General features: G+C 38.2%; 1 protein-coding gene across 10 annotated transcripts; it reads right to left on the reverse strand.

Annotated features, from left to right (window-relative positions):
* On the reverse strand, nucleotides 1-27,018 carry LOC124151745 (epsin-2-like). Of its 10 annotated transcripts, none has more exons than XM_046524353.2 (11): nucleotides 26,743-27,018; nucleotides 24,958-25,541; nucleotides 24,574-24,657; nucleotides 22,016-22,109; nucleotides 19,323-19,540; nucleotides 17,291-17,314; nucleotides 13,410-13,442; nucleotides 11,633-11,924; nucleotides 8,231-8,470; nucleotides 6,224-6,373; nucleotides 1-5,705 (listed from the first exon to the last, which is right to left on the reverse strand). In XM_046524353.2, exons 2-11 carry the CDS (start codon nucleotides 25,453-25,455, stop codon nucleotides 5,503-5,505), a joined length of 1,836 nt encoding a protein of 611 aa, XP_046380309.1. In that variant the 5' UTR covers nucleotides 25,456-25,541; nucleotides 26,743-27,018; the 3' UTR covers nucleotides 1-5,502. The 10 variants fall into 10 exon arrangements, with proteins under 10 accessions (XP_046380309.1, XP_046380314.1, XP_046380307.1 ...); XM_046524358.2 differs by having other exon boundaries at nucleotides 11,861-11,924; nucleotides 26,717-27,018; XM_046524351.2 differs by having other exon boundaries at nucleotides 26,717-27,018.
* Nucleotides 27,019-27,051: the final 33 nt, after the last annotated feature.

The raw sequence follows: 27,051 nt of genomic DNA on the forward strand, positions 1-27,051 counted from the left end.
TGATAATATTTGGTTTATTCATGTTATTATACGAGTCAGAATGTGATAACACTGCTGTTATCATCTCCAAGACACATGTAGCTGGTGACTGCCCACAGTTATAGTAGCTCCCCACTGAGCATTGCAAGCACATTCTTTATTGTGGTCTCCGTTGCCGCTCTCACACAAAGCCACCAATCAGGTAACTGCTTATGAAAATAAAATATAAAACATTTCCCAGATGAAAAGTCTCATCCAGGTCCACGCTTAGCGGCACATCCAGTCCTGATTAAAATTAGTCCATTCCATATGTTGTGCAACAGTCTAACAAACACAGCTCTCTGCTACTTCATGTTTTCCATTCAGTGTATCTGGGTTTGAACTGTTGAGAGGCATTCTAGTTCCCAATTTCTGAGGCTTGTCCATACCAGAGACCAGACAGACCTATCATTGTCACCACTCATGAGCAAGAGACCCTGTCGTATTTCTTATTTCTTCTATTGTGGCTTCATTGTTGATTCCAAAGACTCAACAACAATTGAATGAGAAAAATACGAGCATCAAAGTGCACAGCGTATACAATATGACACACCACGCCACATGAAGCGAGACACATTTTTGTACAGTAGCATTTGTACATACTTATTGCCATCCAAAGGCAGTATTGTCATGTGAGCTTACGATGTTTCCATGGTTACACAATCAATACTGAGATACTTTGAAAAAAGTCAAACCGGACTCAACTGTTGTAAAAAAATAATTCTTTTATGTGAGGTTACCTGTAGCTTTACAATATCTTATTGAAAGTTGGAAAAAAATACAATCAGTAGTCTGACTCAATCAGCAACTCTGGATATAACAAACATACAAGTTGTGAATAAATGTTTTTAGCAAAGGCAGCAATTTAATATGAGGTAGGTGAACACCCTCACTATCCCCTATGATTATAATATGCATGGAAAAGTCTCTTTATAGAAGCAATCTTGGTAAATATTTCCACACAGTGGAGTACATTTCTTCCTATCTACCTGCATGTTTACTGTACTTAAATGCCATTTCTTATCATTTGAAAACCTAGTTTAACCCTGAAAAGATCTTGGTTTAATAATTTATGACCTACTTTGGCACTTGGGTATAGAAGATACTAGTGGTTTCACAACAAAATTCTACCTACCAGTTGTGCATTTATTTCAATAGCTACATAACACTCTAATCATCAACATGACAGCTGGGCTTTATTCCACAAAGTGATCTTGCCACACTGACTGACATGTACTGACGTGCCACACTGACTGACGCCCATATTTGAACTTTGACTGTGATAGTCGTTGCACTGAGACAGCTCTGTGGAAAGATGCCCTTGAAAAAAACCCACAAAGTTTCAAAACTTGTGCCTGATACATTTGTTTCAATCACCAAGGTTTGATATTTGTAATTAATTCTAATGAGAAAAAAAATAGTCTTAAACAAATGACTTGGTATAACACAAGTCATATCCAGAGTTGACTGAACATGCAAATAGACACTGTTTCACCACAAGCTTACCACTTGCAAAAGATTAGCTCATGACACAACATATTGCATTATCAAATGAAAAACAGACAAATATTGATGAACCAATCACAAATCCACCATACATAACAATAGTTAAAGACAAAAAATCTACAGCAGTTCTCCAAATCCAGTACTATTCATTCAAACTTTTAAAGTTCTTTAATTTCAAGTTGGTATTATCCGTGCAAAAGAATGCAGGCATGACATCTAACTGAAGTACATGTAAGTTAACTTGGAAATAAATTTAAAATGTATAATAAAAACATATGCAGTTAAATGACAAAAATGTTTACATTTAAGAGATTCAAAATCAACAAATTTGAGAAAAAATAAAATAAATTGCCTGTCAAACTCAATCTCGTGCATAGAAAGGGAAAACATTTCTTTTAAGTACAAGTAGAATTGAGAAAACAAACAAACTATGTTCCTGGTAGATAATTCCTTATAACACAGAGTTAGAAATTAAGTGATGGTTCTTAAATTTTTGGCCATAATATTCAGATTAGATGACCCTCCACAATTTTGGGTTATGACAAACACTTGGGTTGACTTTAGTACACTGTTGAATCATTTTTTCAGTCCATGAAATCTTAAACTTTTGTCCTTTCCTATTTACTCTGCTAATAAAATTTGTTCAAATCAAAACATTATTGAATCTTGTTTTTCCAGGGTGATTTGAATGACGTTGAGTTGACAGAAAGAAGCCTGGCCATGTCTGGTACAGTATGAAAGACTATGGTGAGTTTAGCAACTGAGGAACAGAAACTAAGTAACAGAAACTGGCAGTGTGCACTGAGGATGTTCACCAGGTTATTGCCTGATGTTCAACAGTAGATCCTGGGATTAAACAGGGGTTAACTCTGAAGAGTACACATCATGGCAAATACCTACTCATTAGGGCTCTGACGGATAGGAAAAAAACAAAAATGGACCTGAGTACCCATATCGCAAAACCTGACCATGACTTTGAGTACCTGATTTCAACAGCATGCCTCCCAATCAACATTTTGTCCTTCTTTGCACCATCAAAATGGATCCAGACATTGTACCGTTCCTCTTCTAAGTCTTCAACAAGCATTTTAGAGAAGATGTGAGTTATCTCCCCTGGTCAGAAACTCAAGTCCTGGAGGTAGGACTGGAGTCCATTCCATTTCAATCTGACCGGTGCTTGAACATTATTACTCATGGCAACTGTACCTCAAGCCACAACTAATCAATACCTTGGGATTTTGTGATGGGTAAAGATGACCAGGTGCATTGGATGGATTTGAATATTGGGGTCACATATGTCGAAAATAGGGTCACAGTGTAAGAAATTGAAGTTTTGTTTATTTTAAGGGTCAATGACCCAGGCTCCCTAGCAATCCGAATCATACCAATGTGAACCTTGAGGTCAATATAATGATTCCTCTAATAATAGATCCAGAAAGAATATTTATTCCATGTCAACTAGATTCCACATGAAATAAATCTTCAGTACTCGGTCATCTTTCCCAAACACTTCCAACAAAAATATTTAAAAAATCCAGTAATATATATTTTCAAATCAAAACATGAAGTTAAAGATTTGATTGGTTGTGGCCATACATTCCCTTAATAACAAATGCACTTTTTTAAGAGGGATTATTTTACAGAATATATAACCATACATATCTATTAATGTCATTTTCGCTGATCTGTCAGATCCTTTCACTCTGTTTATAATACAAGACATGCTGCCAAAACAAATATTGTCGGAGAATCTCAGTAATGCCAATAAGCTGCATAGCCAGACAGAATCTCCGAAACACAGGACAACATTCACAAGAACTGACCTGGATGACTCAAGACAAACATCACCAGTCGGTGCAAATACTAGTTCTAAGTGTGTGAACTAGATCAAAACTTTGTGTAAAGACAATTACAATATTCCTGGTTAACATAACCCCTTATGACACCAACCAAACATACAGTCATAAATAAATAGAGAAGCACTATTCTACATGCTGTAGTCTGAAAATGGCAATTCATATTCCACAGTTAGGCCCTTCAGTTAGCCAGATAGTGTTCAGGGCTGGATGGCCGAGAGGAAAAGTCCTGAGATGAGTGAAAAACAAGGACTAGATGTTTCCTCTATCATGACTGTCCAACCCCGTGACTCTTCTGTAATGACTATGCAGCTGTTAATTTGAATTACACAGCAACTCCTTCTATTCTAATATCCGTCGCACAGTTTATGAATATAAATATTATAAACAAAACTGAATAAATAGCATGCTCAACACCAGCAAGAAGGTGAAGGTAAGGCCTCTGTCTTGTGCAATAACAGCCAACGTGTTCCGACAACAGTTCCATGCAATTACTCGACACAAGACATGATGCCAGGCAAGCAGTCAATATTGCTTCACACTGAATCAGCAAATTCTCAGCCATTCAAGCTGAACCAAACAGGTTCAATTCTGCCTTGACACATATTGCTGTCAATCCATGCTTACACAGTATCACCCCAGTACTGACCTATTGCCAATAGTTAATATAATGTGGTAGCATTTTAACCATTTATTTATTAGTCAATATTTCTTTCTAACATAAGGTGCAGTTCTTGTGTCTTTGAATTTGCTTGTATATTTTACCCCTTAAACTTAAAAAAACCAATATTTTCCATGTGTCATATTCTCATGTGTAAATAGGATGATAACTGATAAATGTGACACAAAAACATATCATCATAATCTTATCATATTTTAACAACATTCGCACTGAAACATACCCTTGGCTGATACACAGCAATATTGTACGGACCACAGCGATGTTCTTATTGATTATCTGCAGCAAAATGAATCTGTACCGTTTACAAAAATATTTTTACAGAAAGTTCAGCTGTTCAATGTATGAAACCAAATCCACAAGCGTTACACTACCATTTAAGGCGAGAGCTAGGCGTTCCCTTGAAAGACAGTATTGTTACATAGTTGTACAATACACATACACATTGCCTTGGTATTTGTGACCAAATCAAAGTTGGTTGCCACTAGCAACCTGATTCATTCATTCACTCACTCATTCATCCCAGTACAATGAAAGCTGTCAGGTATATCAAAAAACTCTATTCTCTTCATTCATTGATAGACATGTGTAACACTCCTGTGTTTTCTAATACTAATTTTGATATGAAAGTATCTACATATTGTAGATGGTGCATCAAACATGGTAATGGTTACAGGATTCCTTGAATGCAGACTGTAATGACTATATAGAATTATTGAGTGATTATCGCATGCTTGATAGAACAATAGAGTCCGATGTTCACTTGTTATGCTAATGTTTACATAAATAGTATTGTCAGAATACATGTGTATGGTCTAACCATTTGTTTCCACACAATCATTTCCTCTTCAAAAATATTCAAAAGAAAATTATATAAAGCAAGTCTAAGAAGACAAACTTGTGCACAACTTAAACATTAAAGTGAAATTTGCATACACAATACACATAAACATCAAAAGAGCAGTCAGTTTGGGGCTTAGACAATGAAAAAGATTATTATTGATTTATGATGTATTTCCTGGACTCTTATAACTCCAGGGATGTTTTCACACAAAAGCATACTGCCTGCAGAAACAAGGCTGACGAATTTGGCAGAGTCAAATCAACAGGTACAGAATACACTCAATGCTATCCTAATATCACTGGTATAAATCATAGACGAAGAAATTGGAGGGGTGACGTTTTTCCTGTGTATTGTTTCGAGATCTTCATGCAACAAGTCTGCTAGGTCTATCCAACACAGGTATATCTCCAGTACATTGATAAATGTTGGACACCAATCAGACCAAAGGAGTCACACCTTATATACCTTAAAACATAAATGTACAATTTTTGTTCAAGAAATATACAATCAGATCTGCTGAGCCCCAGACCTTTTGAATACTGGAGCAACACGTAAACCTTGATATCTTAACCTCCCATCCGCTGAGAGTGGACCGTTCCTCATAAGAAGGGGTTGTAACTTTGTTGTTGTGGCTGCATGGGCTGGTGGGTTGTGTTCACTGGAATGAGAGGGGTGGGCAGGAGTCCAGAATTAACAGGCTGTGTGAAACCTGGTGCTGTGTTCTGTAGTTGGTTCATGGGTACTCGTGTGACGGGCTGTTCGAATGGGTTACTGGCTGATGGTGCAGCAAATGGGTTATTACCTGCAAGGGAAAGCAAGGGATTTTCTTCATCACACAATCATCACATCATCCATTCATTTCTTCAAACTTTCAAGTTAACCCATGTCATGTTCAAACCCAAATAAGTCAGGAAATGTGATTCCATTTAATGAAAGAAAGTGGGTTAGATCATATTATAAGAGGACCACAAAGGTTTTTTCAGATAAAAACCTTATCTTGTAAGGTTCTAGCTTAGCTTAACCCATCTAATCTTGAATCAAATTAAGATATTATGAAAAGCGATGCCATTTCATTATAAGACAATGGGTTGGATCATAGAGTAAGAAAATTACAAAATGTTTTTACAGATAAAAACTAATCTCATATGAAACCATGCTATTTTTTCACTTATCTAATTCGGATTCAATATTGAATTCATCCATAAGTACTCTTTTTATTTGGATGTTATATTTTAGTTTGTCAATCTCATTCTGACATAGTATATATTGACTGAAAGTGTTTCTCCCCAAGTTCAACAGTGACTGTTAAAAGACAGTAACCTTTAGGTGCAGGCTTCGATACAAGTTCATCTAAGTTAACAAGCCCAGTATGCTGGCCAAGAAAATCCTGAGCAGATTTTTTCTTTTCCAGTGGTAGATTCTGGTTAAGGCTTCCCATGTTCCACGCCCCATCACTTGCACTGGAGTCCACTGTTAGCAAGAGAAAGATCACCATCATGTAGCAAACATTCCTTCACACACTTTCTCCCAAACTTCCATACACAAGGATTGCAGTGATGGAGAGGCAGTGATGGAGAGGTGAGTAGAGGGGGAAGGTACACAAAATATTTTAAACATGCACAATAGTAAACATTTATATTGCAGATCTTATACATACTACTCAATTTTTGAAAGGAGTCTTCCTGATATCCAATCATCCTGGAACTTATTACATATAATTAAGATGGTATTGGCTTTCTGTGTCTCACTGTCAGTATCAAAAGTTGAGTAGTATGCCTAACATCATCAAATCAGAACAAGACCAACCAGAGGTTGACCGAGAGCCATATTGCTAGGTCTCCAAGACAGTACAGGGCTCGACGTAAAGAACTTGATTTAACTTGCACCAGGTGCATGTTGACATGAAGACCAAATTGCACCAAACAAAACCAGGTAGCACCCTGGTCCACTAAATTTATCAAAGTTGAAACAGGTCGGTCTACTGCCAGTGTCCAATTAATTAACGACAAAGGAACATGTGCACATAATCTTGAAGAACCCACAGTTTGAAGATGTCAAGCCCCAGGAAGTATGACAAATTAAACAGAATACAGGGAGTAGTAATGTAGTATCATGAATACACCTTAGAGGGTTTGAGTTTGGTCAAAGATCAATTTTGTGTGGGGATGAGTAAGGGTTAGTCAGACACAAATGCTTGACACGCACTTGACACACACATGCATGTAGACATGAATAATAGGTTGCATTTTTCAATAATAGGTTGCACTGGTGCATGTTTAATATAGCTAAATTGAGCCCTGCAGTATAACACCTGTAGATGATATTCCTTGTGTTCTTCGCTCAACGAATTGGCCAAACTCTGCAGCTACGGAGACAACCCAAACCCCACTAAAGCTGCCTCATGAGACAAGCATGAGGTACAGAGGACCTATTCTGACCTGCAATAGCCACAGGGGAGATTACGGCAGTCAGTAGATAATCAGATCTGGAACCGACAAACCACTGACCAACAATGACCAAAGACTTGTCATTGAGGCGTGACGACATATTGTCAGCAAAATCACCAAGTCTGATCACAAATCCTTTTTCGTCAGCTCAAATGACAAGCGTACAAGATTGATTTGGACTAGTCCAGGCCATGAAGACTGGTGGTTGATGAGCACTGATGCACGCCACAGTGGTACTGTGACAATCAACCAGGTCATACATAATCCTCTCACTGGTTCTTATGACTAGCATAGGCTATGTGGGACCAGTTCTGCCTTGCATTACCCACAGGGGAAAAGGTTCTCGAGGTACAAAATTACAGTGTCATCACTACTACGTGCAATTTTTCTGTCTCTATTCCATATTTCACACAGATCCCACATAACAGTGGTAGACACTATTGGTCACATCCGTTTAGCCCATAGCTCATTCCTGACTAGTGGTTTATGAAATAAAACTACATTTGGGGGAGAAATAGCAGCTCCTTGATTCAAGTCGTCACTGACTAACAGACAAGTGGTCATGTCTAACCCTGCAATGCTACAAAGGACCTACATTTGGGGGAGAAATAGCAGCTCCTTGATTCAAGTCGTCACTGACTAACAGACAAGTGGTCATGTCTAACCCTGCAATGCTACAAAGGACCTACATTTGGGGGAGAAATAGCAGCTCCTTGATTCAAGTCGTCACTGACTAACAGACAAGTGGTCATGTCTAACCCTGCAATGCTACAAAGGACCTACATTTGGGGGAGAAATAGCAGCTCCTTGAGTCAACTGGTCACTGACTAACAGACAAGTGGTCATGTCTAACCCTGCAATGCTACAAAGGACCACCAACCTAAAGGATCAAAGGCCTGAGCTGCAGAAGAACCAGCAGATTTGGCTGGCGATCCTTCGGTACTCCGAGAGCTCAGCAGGTCAAATGCTTCGTCGATATTGTTGGTGCCATTTGTGGTGGTTGTTGGTGCTGCTGGAGACCCAAAGGGATCCAGACCAGCAGTTTGCTGGGGTGGGGCTGGGGACCCCCAGGGGGAGCTCTGTGGGCCTGGGCTCACACCCCATGCATCTGGTTGAGATCCTGAAATGAAGGTTTCAAATATAACCAAAGAATTGACATGCATGTTCTGTCTTCACCTACAAGAATCAGCACCACCGAGGATCTATTTGCACAGTTACAAGATTTGAACAACAGGTTTACTTGTTTTTCTTTGTGTTTTCACTTTCATCTTTCTGGATGTTGGAACATATTTCAAGAAATACAAAATGGGTTTTTTTAACAGAAAATATCCAAACATTGCTTAACAATCCATATTGATGACCAAATTGTCTAGATAAAACAAACATTTAATGTTTACATTCAACCGTCCAACAATAAAACACCAGATTGACATAGGTACATTTTAGCAATGAGATGATATACAGTGTTTGAAACTAAGCATGAAGGGAGTGTTCATTCAAGTTGACAAAAATAAAGGGCCTTTTGGGCCCACGAATGACCAAATATGGGGTCATTTTCAAAAGGAGATCGATAACCTACATTGTGACAGCTTCAATATGAGAGTGTAATGGAGGTGTTGAACATTTTGATCGAGCTTGCTTCGTAATGTTGCACACTGCTCACTTCTATATAACCTACAGCAACGAGGCATGGTGATGAATGTTGATGTGATATATGATGCATGTTGAGGTATATACAACCTTTAGACGACATGTTCTAGAATGATCACTGATAGGTAATTGGTTCGGTGGCATGAGCCTATTGCTAACAAAGAAAGGCCTGGAGTGCTCTTGATCAGGGTACCACTGCAGCAAACCTCATGACCCACATACCACATGTATCTCACACACAAAACTAAATTTTCTACATACTGTTACATCAAAAGTTGCTGTAATGAACCAGAAGTTGTTATCCATGAAGTTGTATGTTTACAAACAAAATTCTTCTTTCCCCAATATTTTAGAAACTATTTTCTAAATGTGCTTAAAATCTTGTTGAATAGTCTGCTAAAGGATATCAGAGCCAGTGCAAGATACCAGTCCAGAGTTTTCTTACATCAACAAGTTTATGAACATTTTTTAATTTGACCAACACTCTGTTAAACTACAAATACGAGCCAAGATTCATCTTGTTATATAAATGACATTGATCAGGGCTTTGCGAAATGGGGCACAGGAATAAATAACTCAACCTAGACAACCTAGCAATTCAAGAAAATAAATCATCCCAAATACCTATAACTGCAACGACAGGAAGTGCACACATCGTATACACAGTGAATGGAAGAGTGACATTCTCCTCATCCATCTCCTCCTGTTGTTCCTCCTCATACGCCAACAGGCGTGCCTTCTCACCATACAAACTCAACATCGTCACGTCTTCCTAACAACTACACAACTGTGTACAGACACGCTAAGAAATAATAGTGGAAATTTTCGAACATAATTATGACCAACAGATTAAACCACGTGCCTTCCTCCAAAAGTACTTATCAGGATGACAATAAAATAACCAGACTGTTGAGTCATCAGTAATCACCACAAACAATCTCAATACTCTCAGCAGACCTGCTGTCTTGAGGCCACTACACACGGATTAACCTACGGGTGTGCCACACTGGATCAGCTCAATGATTTTGTACAATGTTACTATTGCCACAATATGAGGTGAGGTGAGGTGAAATGGGGTTTAACGTCGCGTCCAAGTTTATTGCACTTATATAGCGACGTGCATGTACGTATGTGTGTGTGGCTGCTTGTACTAGTCCGGACTGATGCCGATTTATAGTGCTAGCTCTCGAGATACCATGCCACAGTGTAACATGAATACCCCACTCAGACACAGTATACTGAGTCCGAGCCAACCAGTCCTTGTTTGAGCCCCTAATGCCGAGCGCCAGACAGGGTAACAACAAGTACCATCCCTTAACCCTTTTTGGTATGACGCGGTCGGGGATCAAACCCCGGACCTTCCGCTCTCCGGGCGGACGCTCTACCACTAGACCACGGAAGGCGGTCCCCACAATATGAACTGGAAGGGCTATGAAGTAGCTGCAATAACCCAATCTGTGTTGCTCCCTACAAAATGATTTTGATAACTACATGTAGAAAGTTGCCTACTTCGTCCCAATCAGTACATTGTAGAACATAACCCAGTATTGTGCTGTAGATGTTTGGAATACTACAGTTAATTGGGTATTAAAGACAAGTAACAGGTTCAAGATTTGTCAAACTGTGATGTCCCTATTTGTAAATTAACGAGTTTGGTATGAGCTCTTTTGATCCAGACATGTCTGCTTATTGTGGGAGGAAAGTGAAAGAGGGGCAGGTCATTTGCATTTATGAATTGTTTTTTGTTTTTTGTTGTTTAACGCTGCACTCAGCAGTATTCAAGCTATATGGCAGCTGTCTGTTAATAATTGTGTCTGGAAAACACATTCCATGACATCATGAGCACTGATCTATGGAAATGGGATATGATGACATGCATCAACCAAGTCAGTGAGTCTGACAACCAGATCCCATTAGTCACCTCTTACAACCGACCCGTGAAGATCCGGGGTAGAATAGGTCTTTAGAAACCCATGCTTGCCATAAAAGGCGACTATGCTTGTCATTAGAGGCGATAACGGGGTCGGGTGGTCAGGCTTGCTGACTGAGTTGATGCATGTCATCTTATCCCAATTGCGTGGGTCGAAGCTCATGATGTCAATCACTGGATTGCCTGGTCCAGACTCTATTATTTACAGACCGCCGTCATATAGCTGGAATATTGCTGAGTGCGGCGTTAAAGAAACTCTTACAACAAGCACGGGTTGCTGAAGACCGACCTGTATCTTCTTGGTGAAACCATAAGCTAATTAATATGGCGTCAACAGACAAAGGATCTGTTATTGCGAAGTAAGTATTTGTCTCAATGCCCTCACTAGATCCAGGTACGGTGTAAAGAGGCCTTGTTTATTCATGGGTATTCAATGCTATAATATGAGAATGTAATGGAGGCGTCACAAATTGTGATGGAGCTAGTTTCGTAACGTTGCACACAGCTCACCTCTATATAACCTACTGCAAACAAAACTTTTTCATGGGTGATGGAGTAATGTAGTGTACATACAAGACTGTGTAGTACTGACAGTGGTGTGACTAGGCAAGCAGTGACAGTAGTGTGAGCCAATGTGTGTGGCCTGTACTAGTATTGTGCATGTGGCTGCCAGTAATCCTAGCCACACACAGTGCCACCTACCAGGAGTGGACCCTGACTGAGGTGTAGATCTGGCTGGGCTCACAGTTGGTGCTCCCCAGGGGTCAATATTGTGAATGGGAGGGGTGGGTTGAGATGGCCGGGACCCAGCAGGTGATACCCAGGGGTCAACTGGTTGGGGTGAGGCAGCATGTGTTTTGGGTGCCCCTGGGCCAGGCAGTGGCGCCCCCCAGGGATCTGTTGGTTCTTGTTTCTGTTGCAGTGGCATACCCCAGGGATCTGTTGTTCCTTTCCGTCCTCCGTCAGCCAAGCTGAACAATTCTGGGTTGTGAGTCTGAAATACAGAGACAGCAAATGTAAGTGTTACACAAAATGACAACAAGTGTTAGTATTAGTATCAGTGCTGGGTTAATTCTGCTAAATAAGCAATAATTTTGCTTGCTTTCTTAGTATCATTTCTACACAGGGTTTAGCCATAAAATATTTAAACTACATAAGAGAGATATTTAGATGAGTCACCACTGAACACTTAAGAGGTGTAGCCCTCACATAAGCAGCATCCCCCAATATGTGTGTTTCCATCTTCCCAACCAACCCTAATCGGGAGCTCCCAGAACATAAACATTTTCTCTTGTTTTTCTCTCGATCACCATCCTGGTATTGTGCATATTTCATGCATTTATTTGTTGCACTTCACAGAAGTTAATCCAGTCATCTTCTCCGTTTGAAAGTATGCTTTGGAAAACGTAATGCAAATTACACTTTTCAAAGAAAAGAGTAACAAACAAATCAAAACAACCTACTCTATTTTGGGATGGTCTGAAATAGGACACACACATATTTCTTGGGAGGCCTAAGAATAAAATAAACCCGACTTGACACTACTGTTGGGGTAGCCTAACTAATACCATTTGCACATTCAGTTACATGACGACACAACTGATCAAATATGAAGGATGAATTCAAACTTGTATATCATACAATATTTATGTTCTATAAGCTCTTATGCAGAAGCAGAGAAAGTGGTATGCATTTGTCAGGAATATTTAAGATTCCTGCTATAGGATTAACGCTCAGATGCTGGGTCTTGTACTATTAAATCATGTGAGTAAGCAATAATTGTTTTGTAATGTTTGTACAAATCTCATGCATAAGCTTTGAAGATGATTTTTTAATCTTTCAAAGGAAAATATTTACATTAGAAAATTTATCGTCCACGATTATATTACCCAGTGTATTATAATTCCATTCTATTATGATAAAACTCTGGACCCATTCACAATAACTTCACTTTGAGCCCATTTGATATGACACAATGTTAAAATAGTTCTCCAACTACAAACATTTAAGTTTGCGAAAAACTCTGTGCTAAGTTGGTCATAACAGATCAAGGTGGTGATGACACATCCTAAACAAAACACATGCAACGAATGGTCCAGGATGTTTACCAAAATAGAAAGGTTGATATAAAACTCTGGATAATTGAGGATGAAAACCTAGGGCCGAACTGAATAAATTGGATAGATAAACAAACAAAATTTAAGAAAAATGGGATCTGAAAAGAACCTAATTGATAAACAAAATTGATCAAAGAATAAAAATTCAAACTAGAAACAGGGATCTGAAGGCGTCTCATTCTAAGTATTATTTAAAATTAACACACAATCTTTTCCATGAGTATTTTAATAATAAGAATGTCAGCATCATCTGCATATATCAGACCTTTACTAAGAATATTAAAACTAGGTAGGACTGGGAAGAGGCGTGGTGTGTTAGTTGCAGTTTGGTGTGTTCATAGCTCGTGGAACAAATCATCTACCTTTTTTCCTCCAGCAGGTGGTTTAATGATTACCTATGATTGGAGGAAAGGAAAAAAACAACATTTTCATCAAAGACAATTCTTGACACTCGTTAAACTGTACATCTTTACAAAAAAATATCATTGTTCCACATTATCACACAGAAAAAGATCTTAAAGTGAAAAAACATCAGCATATATTAGGCATTACCCAAATCAACCAAATGCCCTTGGTGACATACTTATATTTCTATATCTGTTATCTAAATTCAAACACCATGAGGCACACTTGTTCACATTCAAAAAAAACATATGCAATTTGCATGCATACATTCCTAAGAAAAAAGACTGTAAATCATGAAATTTCATTTGATTTCATGGAAGATATAGCACATGTCAAGCAGGTAAGTTTGATACTATTCAGTCGAACCACTATCAATCTGTACTCTTTCATGGTATTCTATGTCTGCAGTCTTATTGTTATCATTTGCAGGTTAGCTTTGTATTTCAAGGGTATCGCTACTCGCATTAATTTCATGATTTACAGTTCTTGCCTACCTGTTCCTGAGAATCAATTGTTTCCTCTTTTTAGTCTGTTTGTTTGTTGTTTAACGCCACCCTAAGCAATATTCCAGCTATATGACAACAGTCTGCAAATAATCAAGACTGGACCAGACAATCCAGTGGTTGACATCATGACCATCGATCCACGCAATTGGGGATGATGACTGCATCAACTAAGTCAGCGAGCCTGACCACCCAATCCCGTAAGTCGCCTATTATGACAAGCATAGTCACCTTTTACGGCAACCACAGGTTGCTGAAGACCTATTCTACCCCGGATCTTCACGTGTCTTTCAGTGTGTGAGTTGGGTATGACGCTGCTTTGAACAGTATTTCACTTCTTACTTAGGTCACAGTGTGCCAGCTTAATGTGGAAGGAAGGCCCACAGTAACACAGGTCAAGCAAGTTTCCCACTGTGGTGAAACAAAACCCTTTGGCTACCCTATCCAAGCATTCAGATGTTTGTTTATAAACTTTGTATTCATGTATGTAACACACATGCTAAATATTGAATCAGTCCATGTTAAGGCAAATCTTCTTTCTAAGTGGACATGTTCTCATCTGCATCAATGTTAGACATGTTCTCAAGGAATATCTACTTTCAATTCATCCATGCATCTTGTTTGAAATGTGAAATTAGTCATTTTCAAAAGACTTTTTTCAAGAGTCTTCAAATGGTAATCAGCCACTCAGGAACATGTGGCTTTTCAGTTAGCCTGAAATTCTTTTGCACCTTCTCAGTCTTTTGGAACAGATTATAGATATTTAATTTTTCATACATTTTGCTTTTACCCTGAAAATTATCAGAAATTTGGCTACAAAATTGTCCTTGTCAAAAACAGGCACAAACCATGTGAAAGCACAGTCAAAGCACTGACACGTGTGGACATGGTCTGGATGACAGTGGGTGTGACTGGCATGGTAGTGAGGATGGTGTGGGTCCTGTTCCACAGGGCGAACTTGACTGTCCAATGTCCATGTTAAAGTATGGGAGTTACATTCATCTTAGCGATAAGATCGCTTTGTGGAATGGAGCATGGGAGCTAGTTGGCACGGCCTGGAAGGTAGTGGGTGTGGTCTGGGTGGGAGTTAGCATGGCCTGGAGGATAGTAGCATGGCCTGGAGAATAGTGAGCATGGCCTGGAGGACAGTGGATGTCAATGAGGTCAGGATTGCACCATCATACATATACCAGCCCTGTATTCGTAGTGCAGTCATAGAAGGACAGAGGAGAGGACATGGATGCCACGGCACACACCATGCTTCAATAACAAACCTGAGTTAGTCAGACAGGTTCCAGATCATTGTATTAGTCACTCCAGATGGAAACTTAACACAACATCATCCACAGAATCCAAAATCATGCTGTCAGAATAGTGAAAGAACTCTTCCATTATCTGTTCTTTTCATCTCTATATCATTCGGTCAAACATTATAATATTTTACTTTTTAGTTTGTTTGTTGTTTGATGCCGCACTCAGCAATATTCCAGCTCTATGATGGTGGTCTGTAAATAATCGGGTCTGGACGAGACACTCCAGTGATTGATATCATGAGCATCAATCCAATCAATTGGGATACAATGACATGTATCAAACAAGTTAACGAGTCAGACCACCCGATCCCAATAGTCGCTTCTTTCGACAACCATAGTAGACTTTTACAGAAAGAATGGTTTGCTGCAGACCTATTCTAACCCGGATCTTCACAGGGCTATTTTACTTTTAGTTAAATGTGCTGCAAACTGGAAAAGTAGTAACCTATCTATGAGGCCAAGACTGAATACAATGGAGTATTCAAACCTCTTCTGCCAGTGTGTTTTGTTTGTTGTTTAATGCCGCTTTCAGCAATATTCCAGCCTTGATGGCAGTCTGTAAATACTTAAGATTGGACAAGAAAATCCAGTGATTGACATCATGAGCATCGATCCACTGAATCGGGATACATGACATGCATCAATAACCACCTGATCCCATTAGATGCCTCTTACGACAAGCATAGGTTTCTGGAGATCAATTCTGAACCGAATCTTCACTGGAGTCTTCTGTCACACTCACACCAAAAGTTTATGTTGTTAATGCAAACTACCCATAAGTCCAAAACAGGAATTTATCTAGTATTCCTTGGCAAGTGCCCTTGGCAGGCATAATAGGAAATCATTGTGATTTTGTTCAAAACTAGGATTTAAAAAGAATTCTTTGTTTAGCCAACTCTAAAAGGTATTTTAACATTGCGTTCAATGCAATAATGTAATATTAAGCATTAAAGACTCTTCTTCCATATTGGTCCTATCATGATAGCATCTCCCTCTCACCATACACTAAATGACACCATACATGATAATGGGCTTCCATAACTGATCTGACTTTGGGGCAATACATTCGTCATGTAAAGTAAAACAGGGTTTCTGTCAAATGCTAATTAAGTGAATATATAATATGTACAATATTCATCATGTGGCTGAGAAATAAAATGTAGTAAGTGGCCAAAAGGTTATTCCTATGCTATGATTAGACAAGAAGACATTTGCTGATTTGGGTTACAAATCCTTGTTATACTTTGTCACTCTCAACTTTTTAACAACAGTACAAGACTGCATGTGTTTACTGATTCAGCTTTAACATGTTTAAAGAAATACTAATGAAAATTCTGCAACTCAATCCAATGTCTTCAAAACAAAAATAAATTTACTTTTCAAAGATCAATTTGCAAAAAGGAAATATTAATGATATGCAAATTTATACTTAACAATAATTCAAGACTAAATGTTCTTATTCGTTCAAAATGTTAAGGACATAATAAATAATTCACCTTTCGCTTCACAAACGAGTGTCCTATTCACAAAACTAAACATGCTAAAGACATTATTTAAACATTGTTTTGAAAAAAACCCATTTTGAATGCTTAATTCATTGTGTCTAATAATCATGTCACACATAGCAAAGAAATGTGGAAATAGAAATCAATATTCAAATCAAATCTTTTCATCACTTCTATGACCACTGCAAATGCACATGGAACAAAGGATTATCAAATGGTAGGTATATTCATGCCACAATCAAGGACGACAACATAATTCATTGAAGTAGACGGTTAGTTTAGCCTCAAACTGTCTCTTGGTCAATAATAAGCATGATCAACTGTCAACAATGCAGCATTCTGTAAATGTTATCAACATACAGTCAACACACTAAAGAGTGTATTAAGATGCCTTGTATACAGAAATGCATTGAACAATGGCACAGGTTGATACGGCTACACAACGGACCAACAATGCGCATGGAGAGCGACAGAGACAGTGTTTACCACATGCAAAGTGGAAACAAAATAGGCTTACTCTATTGTTACTCTTCTTTTGCTCCTATAATCGTAACAAAATCATAGAAATGAAGAAACATTCCTGAAAATCAGTCTTAAATGTTGTAAAATAAGGATAAAAGGAATAAGTGCCCATAGTAATGCAAGCAAAATGTGGAAACTGATATTTATTATTTGCATCTTCGACCTCTATACTGAAAGGCTGAAACTAATGTAAACCGTTTTTTGGTGAATAAGTAATATCCCAGTCAAGTCATTGCGGTCTGTAAATATTATGAATCCAGGCCAGGAAAAGCATCTGTTGGCAGCTAGAGTGAGTGAGCGAGTATGGTTTTACGCCGCTTTTAGCAATATTCCAGCAATACCATGGCGGGGGGACACCACAAATGGGCTTCACACATTGTACCGATGTGGGGTATCGAACCCGGGTCTTTGGCGTGATGGGCGAACGCTTTAACCACTAGACTACCCCACTGCCCTGTTTACAGCTAGAGAACAATCCAGGTAGTCAGACTATGACAACATACAAGCAGTCAGGTTACACATTGTAAGCACCTCACCACTTAAAACAAGCATGGGGTACTACTACTAGGAGCATCTTCTCCTGGGAATCCCTGAGGTAACATTCTGTCAGACTGCTCATCCTTAGTCACATTTAAAATAAGATGTAAAAGAAAATGTTTTTTTCTAACCTCTAAAGTAGAGAGTTGCGATGACTTTCATGTAATCCAAAAATATCTTTACAATGAGTACAAGTTATAACACATGATTCTTAAAACAAATTCTATCTTGCAGACCTGGGCTCTATTCCACAAAGTGATCACAATGCTAAGATGATCATAACACCCATACTTTGGCACTAAGGTAGTCGTAGCACCTAGGTCACCTTGTGGAACGGGGCCCTTGTCATAAAGTGCATAGGAACAATGCCATGGGCTGCCACACAATGAATGATAAAGCATGGGAAGTAGTTCTGAACCAGCTTTAGCTGCAGACATAATGCAGAGGGAGGAATAGTGTGGGTCATTACATATCATCAAATACCTTGTATCCCTGCATCGGGTAAAAGCCTCTACGAACCTAAAACAACTCCAGATGATAGCAAGTCCCAGCTAGCACACTTAATATCACTTAACACTGGATGGGACACTGTGCTGTTAAAGAACGCCATTAGTTCCATCTCATCCTTCCACAAGAAAACACAAAGCTATCTAACATGGGGGAGAGGGGCATTCAACAGTTTACAATGACTGAAGACGTTATTAGGACTTATAAACAGGACCAAAATAATTGTCATATGACTTCACACATAAGAAATACTGAGTGAGTGAGTTTGGTTTTAAGCCGCTTGTAGCAATAATCCAGCAGCATCACAGCAGGGGACACCAGGAATGGGCTTCACACATTTTACCCAAATGCTTGAACGACTATGACACGCCTACCCACCCCATACAAGATATTGAACTTCGCACACTCACAGGATCAATGTGAAGTTGACCTTATATGTGGCTACTGTGAAAATGCAATTTGATTTGTCTCGATACCATTTGCAGCTCACAAGACCAAAATAAACCGTCCCCAGCAGATCTGCCTGTATATAGCCCAGGCTGAAAATATTAGAGCCTACTAGCTAAAAGGACACTGTGTGTTTTAGCAACATTTTCTGTACAATATTCGAAAATAAGGGAGTCCTGGAGTGCTTGAGGTTTGAACCTATAATACTTGAATCCAGGGACCCTCTTAATACACAGGTCTACAGGAAAGAATTTATCTTTTGGCATACTGTCAGTGGATTCAAAGCTTTGTATGTGGACTGATATAAGCTGACAAGACCAAACAAAAGTTTCCAGACATATGCCACATCACAATGCAAATTTGTCATGGAAATTCACACAACATAAATATGTTACAAAAATTAGTCATCTTTAAGCATTGCATTTATTAAGTTTCAGAATACATGTATATGTACCCAACCACAACCCTTCCTATCTGCTGAATGGCATGAGTTAAAAACTGAAAATTTCCTCAGAATGAAACTGGATTTCTCATACCTCATCAGCATGTTTGCGACTCTCATCAAGGGCCATTTGTAGTTTGATATCGTCCGACTTCTGCTTGCGTAGCTCCTCATCATGTTCCTCTTTGCTCATGGCGAGTGCAAGCTGCAGCTGGAGTTCCTCCTCCCCGACCGACGCTGGCCGAGCATGGTCAAGCTCGACAGACATGCGGCGGCTACCACTCCCACCACTGGTCGGCGACACTGAAACAGCTGAGAGAGAAAAGACTCAGCGGGTCTGACCCCAATGTCAAACTCCAAATGATGTATGCAGTTTGTGACTTGAGCCAACAGTATGAAGACAAGAACTAGTTACCGTATATGACCGCGGATAAGCCGACCCCGCAGATAAGCCGAGGTGTTAACTTGACCATTGAAATACGAAAGAAAATGATATGACCCGCAGATAAGCCGAACCAGGAATTGAAAGGCAAAAAAACACTGCCAAGTCGGACTGCAAGACATGTGCCGGTGTACTCGCAGATTTTCAAAAATATAAGATGAAAAATGTTGTAATTATATTGAAAAGTCATTATTATTTCTAATAAAGATTTAACAAACCAGTCATCCACTTTCATAATGTGGGAAGCTGTTTCTCGTGGTTTTTTTTAATCTCATAATGATCGTTATATGTTGCCATCAACAACAACCATTTTGTGAATCGGTGTATATAGAATTATGAACCCGTGAGAAAATATATCAGCTAAATCGAAGACTCGCAGTTTGAATTCAACATCGTAAGCATGGCGTTTTCGTTGGAGAATGTCAGTCAGTAAAAATATACCAACTTTTATAACCCCCTTTACACCACTATTGTACATGTTAATCCAATTGAATTAAATAAACTATCATACTATGAACCCATTGAATGACCATCACTTACTCACAGGCTTCTCCAGTTTATTAAACTAATCTCTCGAAAACAAAGGAATTAAGCTCCTACTCCCAACACGATCGCTAAGCACCCACAACTTGAAAATGTTTGTGTAAACAACATGACAATACCAATCGGCCCGTTATTATCAATGCACATTTTCTTGTGTACCGTGTTGCTTTTTAAACAACAGGAAGCAATCACAGTGGTCACCGTTTGTGACGTCACAGGAAACAGCTGATCACATGTTTTTGCAAATGGCGAACGGAATAACTCGCCCGATACAGTTGTTTATTTGCCTCTTTCAATAAAGGTAGACACTTGTTCACTATCAATTTATGAACTTTGAAAAACGTACGTAATAGCTATTGGCGATTTCATCTGGGGATTATATATTATAGCTGTGAATTACATATATTGTTACATGTAAAAATTGTCGAGTTTACGAAGAACGATAAACTTTGAACATTCAATTGAAAACTTATTATCGGAAGTAGTAACATGCATAACATTTTTTTAATAATGACAACATTGGTGTATAATAATAACTTTATTGATAATTTATAACAATAATGGCTCTAGTCGTGGCAACTTCCAAACTTTCGGGAAGTTATGATAAATCGGACCGTCATTCAGGCGATGTTTCTGACAGATCACGATCTGAAAAATACTATCATGAAAGTGTATCCCGTGGATAAGCCGACCCCTTTCTACAGAATCTTTTTTCTGGTCCTCAAAATTCGGCTTATACGCGGTCATATACGGTAAGTAAAATTCTATTCCAACAAGAAAGCTCAGTCAATAAACAGTTTATTTAACAACACTAAACTACTGTAAATGACACGGAGAGCGAAGATCTGGCTGGTGGTACTGTGACTTAATAGTTTCACTGTTTATTTATATTGAAGCATGTGTGTTTGATTCATCTGATATTTCTGTTCTGAGAAGAAATAAATTAATCAATAATCAGTATCCGCTGAGTTCATGTAAGATATTCTCAACTGGATCACCATGTTTTTGTTTCAAACAAGGACATTCCCATCTTCATTAACGAGATTAATAAGCAAAAGGCATCACACAAACTTTGTATTTTATTTGCTGTTGTTACAGTGGCCACAGACAGGCAGCTGTAATCCTATTTCAAATCCGAGGCCATTTAAACAGATATTCTTCTTTCTCATGACTTTTTGGTTTGTTTTCTTGGACACTTGAGTGAGTGAATATGGTTTTACACCGCTTTTAGCAATATTCAAGTAATATCACAGAGTGGGACAACAGAAATTGGCTTCACACATTGTACCCATGTCGGGAATCGAACCCAGGTCTTCGGCATGACGAGCAAATGCTTTAACCCTTAGGCTACCCGACCGTCCCTCTTGGACACTGACTGACTGTCCTCCAAAATGTCCTAAAGATATTTTTCAACTTTTGTAATCAGGAAAATGTCATTACATATATCTCAAGAAAAAAAATAACTCGATGGAGGGGTTTATCTTTTTAATTTTATTTCCTTATTAGAAGTCTGGTGTTAATAATGCTTATGTAGCTCTTGACTTCATTTGCATACACCACTTATGTCTCTGAGAACATAGAAGCTATGACGACACAGTGAACATCCCCTGTGAATCTGACACACCATGAATGGAATGACATGTGCAGAAACTAAATTTAAGTTAGAGATTACGTTTCTAAACAGTGGCAATAGAATCTAGTCATGAAAAACAAGAAATCTATTTTGACAAGCCTAAACTTTAATTAGCTCTTAGCCATGTTCCAAGTATGGGGAGATCAAAGATTATCAGTTCCAAACGTACCATCATCATATCCTGAGCCTGTTGCACCACCGTAAGGGTCAGCATAACCGCCAGATCCTGACTGGAGGGTTGGACTACCTGCATCAAATCTGGTCTACAAGGAAAACAAGAAATTTCTCTAGAAACAAAAACATCAGAATGTACTTAAATCACATCAGGCAGAACAGTATGAATGATAATCACATAAGACTGAAGATCGTTTTCTGTATGGCACAATAAGAAACATAGAAAAATATACACTCTGCTCTTATTTATCATGTCTTCTGTGAAACACAAACCTGGTCTTGTGTCACAGATAGAAGACCTCATTTTGTTAAATGCCATTCATAAATCCAGGGGTTGATTTAACTGCTGGCCTGTTGGCCCGTGGCCAGTTAAAATTACAAAGGACTTGGTGAAACCTAAAGTAGATGGCTCACTTGGAAACTAAAAAATTTAAACCCTTCTCCATGTATGATTAATTCTATTAATACTCGTGAAGACGTAAATTTGATGAGAAAATATTTAGGGGGTGATGAGGTCTTGTGAATTGTTAACTCAAAGAAAGATATATGTCAGTGATCTTGTTAGAAGGACATCCAGCCACCATTTTGTAATGTCGCGTACAACAACATCCTTATTTTCTCATAAATCATCACTACGTTTTCTTCCACTTTTCAACAGCCTTTTATTTTTAAGACCAAAATAGCACCATACCTCAGCTGTTCCCCTTTTGTTGGGAACGATTTCTTCAGCAATGTTTAGTCGAGAGGCTCGATATAGAGATGTGAAAATGACAAAGAGAAGTGTGTACTCGAAAGAATATTCATCCGAGCCATACCAGGAAGACTTTTAAGTACTGTATTTCATTACTGATTAAACCCAAAGAAATAAGCTTCTGTAAGTATTTTACATAATATTTTACCGACCCATTTAGATTATATATCTCAATATATATAAGTACTATTACTGAAGTTTTGTTGTAACTATATGACTGAAATAATGCTGATACGACGTTATATTTTGTGCAATATTATGCTCTCTGAGCAGTCTGTCATTGGCCGACTTAAATTTATGATTTCAAAATCTTCTGGACCACTGGAGTTTGAGAGTGTTTTGTGGAACAACCCAGAGAAATGCTTACTCAAAGTACTTGTCATCATTTACATTTTCCATTATTAATGAACAATTGGATTTCAACATATTTAACATTGTGGGCGTCATAATCATTATAATGTGCGAACACCACGAAACACATACATGTTAGTATTTCCCGTTTTGAAATAACACAAAAATTGCAACTAATTCCATTGCAAAAAGATAAATATCAACATCAACGTGTACTGACATGGCCACAACATATTAAATACACACTAATACTATCATGATCATTCAGCCAAATCACAACTGAGTTGAAAAGATTATTTTCTGAATGACAATATATTAAACAATTAAAAGTTAGGAGACCATAGTCAAACACTGAGAACGCACGAACACTGAAACTGATGACACAGCACTTTTCACATAATGCTTCCACCTTCGAGCCCTTGGGCAAGGGTCACTGTACCGTTCAAGTTCGTTCCAAGTGGTTTATTTATTTGTCAGGAAGTGGAACTTATTTCAATGAGGATTGGGCAGGAAATCAGTTTGGTGTACAATGGTGTATATTCTGAACATGAGTCTTGATATGTCAGAGCTCTACACAACTGAAGTCAAACTCACTAACAAACAAACATATAAATTATAGAGGTAAGGATAAGAATTTATGGATGAACAACTTCTTTTTTACAATTAAGAGTGACATTTCGGTGTAGGTTCTATCACTTGTTTGATAACGGTGTTAGAACCTACACTGAAACGTCGCTCTTAATTGTAATAAAGAATTTGTTCATCCATGAATTCTTATCCTTACTTAGTACTCCAACTTCTAAATGCCTATCAAAGAAGATATAAATTATAATGTCAGAATATCCGAAACATCTCTACAATTGTAAAAAACGGTTGATCATCTATGCTACCTTACTAAAATACACTACTCAAAAAAAGTTAAAGAACACCCGATTCATTCATATAACTAAGTTAAACTGGCATGGCATGAAAGATTAACTATAGTAATATGAAAGAATCACGTGTTCTCTAATTTCTTTTGAGTAGTATATATTGCAGATTTATCAACTTTACTCAGCATGCTCAGTAGAATTATTTGATCCAATTGTAGAAATATGTGTATGCAACCATTTTACTGATGAGAGTTGGGTTCAACCCCACTATGAACAGGATTTCCGTTTTATCATGATGTGTTAGCTTACCATACCTTAGTGATAGGTAAGGCCAGTGTTTACCACTCTGGTCTAAAAACTATGGATAACAACCAAAATAAAGCGAGAATTCAGTGCTCAGAGGCCAATATCAAACGTCAGTAAAACTTCCCAATTTGAATGAAAAATGTCCCGATTCTAACAAAATTTACAAAAATAAAAACTTTAAACAAAATCCAATTTTGAACAACATCACATTTTTACCCAATTTGCCCGCCAAGGGCACTCAGATTGGAATCCTAAATAAATCTCTGTACTTGCCGACTTGTCTGATCCATGCAAAGGGGAGCAACTCAGTGAATTGCCTGTCTGTACCACCGGGTCGGTCATGCCCCCTGACTTTTTCTGACACACACAATGCATACTAGTATGAAAACAGGATCAACCGACAACGCAAAAATATAACAGTTGAATTAAACATTCAGTTCTTAAATACATGATACTTTTTAGGGATAGCAACTTCATTTATTCTGTCACAATGTTTCAGAGCTACTTCTTGCTCCTTCATCACCTGATGAAACCTCGTGACAAAGGATATAAGAAGTCCATTCAAAGTGTCATGTATTCATGTTCTCCCAACTTCTAAATGCCTATCAAAGACTTCATTCAGTACTTATGTAAATGGCAATCATGCCCAGTGCTTACCCTTTCTCCTCCTGTACTTCCTATACCCATCGCACTTTGTGCAAAACGTTCTTTGGCTTTCAGAGCCTTTGCACGTTCATTTTTTAAACGTTCATCATCAGAGAGAAGAGCCACAAGCTGCTTGGCCTTTTCTCTCACGTTCATCCCTTGGTCCTTGTTTCCAGCATCAATGTATTGAAAACTGGTCAAAGTTTTGACAGCGTGAAAGTTTTCCTTGCATTGCTGTGCTACTTTCTCACTACCAGTTTTTATAATGTAGTCTAGAACCATCAACGATTTATACACATGTCGCCAGTTCTTTCCATCGTCATTCAAACGCTTCCACACCATCTGCATAATTTCCGTGAAAGCCACCACATTGTATGTCAAGTCTGCAATTTCCGACATGAGAGTACTTGACGGACCCCACGGGTCGTTAGAGGTGGCCTCCCGGACCTTAACTTGAGCGTCAGAGTAATTCTTAACCACATTTTTTAGTGTTCGGCGTATAGTTGGCATCTTGTCTCAGTCTCTATTTTTTTAAAACAACAAACACTCCTGTGAAGTACTTTTTAAGCTAAAACTTCATAACTTTATGGTAGAATCTGAAACCAAGAAGATACTCTGTATTAGTGAATGGGATTAATGAATATACAGCTTGATACAATAAGACTTCGTCATAACCCTAAGATGCTTATGTTACAATAAAATCAATATAACAAAGCGGATTCCAGGTTGCTACTATAACACTATTAATAAAAACACATTATGGACACCCTGTAATTTCAAATACTGTCAATGGCTAATAAGCACACTTGTACTTAGATTTTGGGTAAAAATTATTATCCACGTACAGTGGACACAATAATACCAAATCAGTTTGCATAAAATAATCAAATCCGGATGAAGAAAGTCTGAAAACCAGTTATTCATAGCTTCATAGAGTGGTAGTCCATACTGTCAGGGTAAAATTGATCCACAATCACAGATCAGTAGAGTCAAACATTGTAACTAGCAGCACATAAGTCTAACATTCTTAAATAAATTTAATGACATATGCTGGGGCACCAGAGATGTATTTTGGCCCATAAATACAACAGAGGGTATTTCAAGATTTGAGTCAAAATCTCAAACAGAGATAAACATAGAATTATCACAGAATATGAAGAGTTTCCAGGTAAGGTACTTTTTTCTATAGTTACTTAGTAGATGAATTTTGGACATCGCCTAAGGCTATCAACACAGGGCCATATTCCTACACAACCTGTGTTCAAAAGATTCAGGGGCCTGAGTCAAGCACCTAGCCAGACATTAAATTTAAAGATTAATGAAACTGCCATGGTGACCTAAAAATAGCTAAGCTAGGACTTAGCACTTTCTTGTTATTGTAACAAGCTATCCTGAGCATGATATTAAGGCTTGGCCTATTTCACAAGTAGAAAGTCCTGTTCAAGGATGGTTAGGCCTATTTCTAGGTTATGACAGTATCGAAGTTTCAGTCTTACATACTATCTCTTTTAAGCATTCATTTTTAAATTAAATTAAATAAAATGACATGAAACGATAAATTCCATAATGAAAGTCATGCCGCCCTACAAATAGAGGCGGAAGTAACCTATAGAGTGAAATGCAGATGTTTCAGATAACTTCCGACGTCTTGTTTTTCTGCCTGACATGAACAAACAACGGTTCACTGAAGTTTGAGTCGCTATCTTTCCCTGAAAACCAAAACTCTATAATGTAATAACTTTAAAACTATTATGTGATAACTGAATCTTACCTACTACACATAAAGTACGTAATTACCCTCAAATCTCAAAAGTATTTGTCTGAAGACACCGACTTCGTCCTTCCTGGAGAAGAAAAATGGCGAAATACCACTTCCTGTGACTAATCCAGCAGGGAGGTAAAGATAACAGCCACTTTTAATCAAGTTCTGTACGCCTGTCCCTCAACACATCTAGGAAACATCATAATGAGTCACACTTGATATCATTTAACCATTAAAAAAAATCACAGTTTGATCTATATGTGATAGTTAACAAATACAAGTTTAATTTTAGTAACAGTAAATCTGTTTGTCAGAACGGCAATTATACTACTGCTTACAAGCCC

Source organism: Haliotis rufescens, unplaced genomic scaffold (genome assembly GCF_023055435.1).
Source record: "Haliotis rufescens isolate VD_foot unplaced genomic scaffold, xgHalRufe1.0.p SCAF_11, whole genome shotgun sequence".
Classification (NCBI taxonomy): Eukaryota; Metazoa; Mollusca; class Gastropoda; order Lepetellida; family Haliotidae; genus Haliotis; species Haliotis rufescens.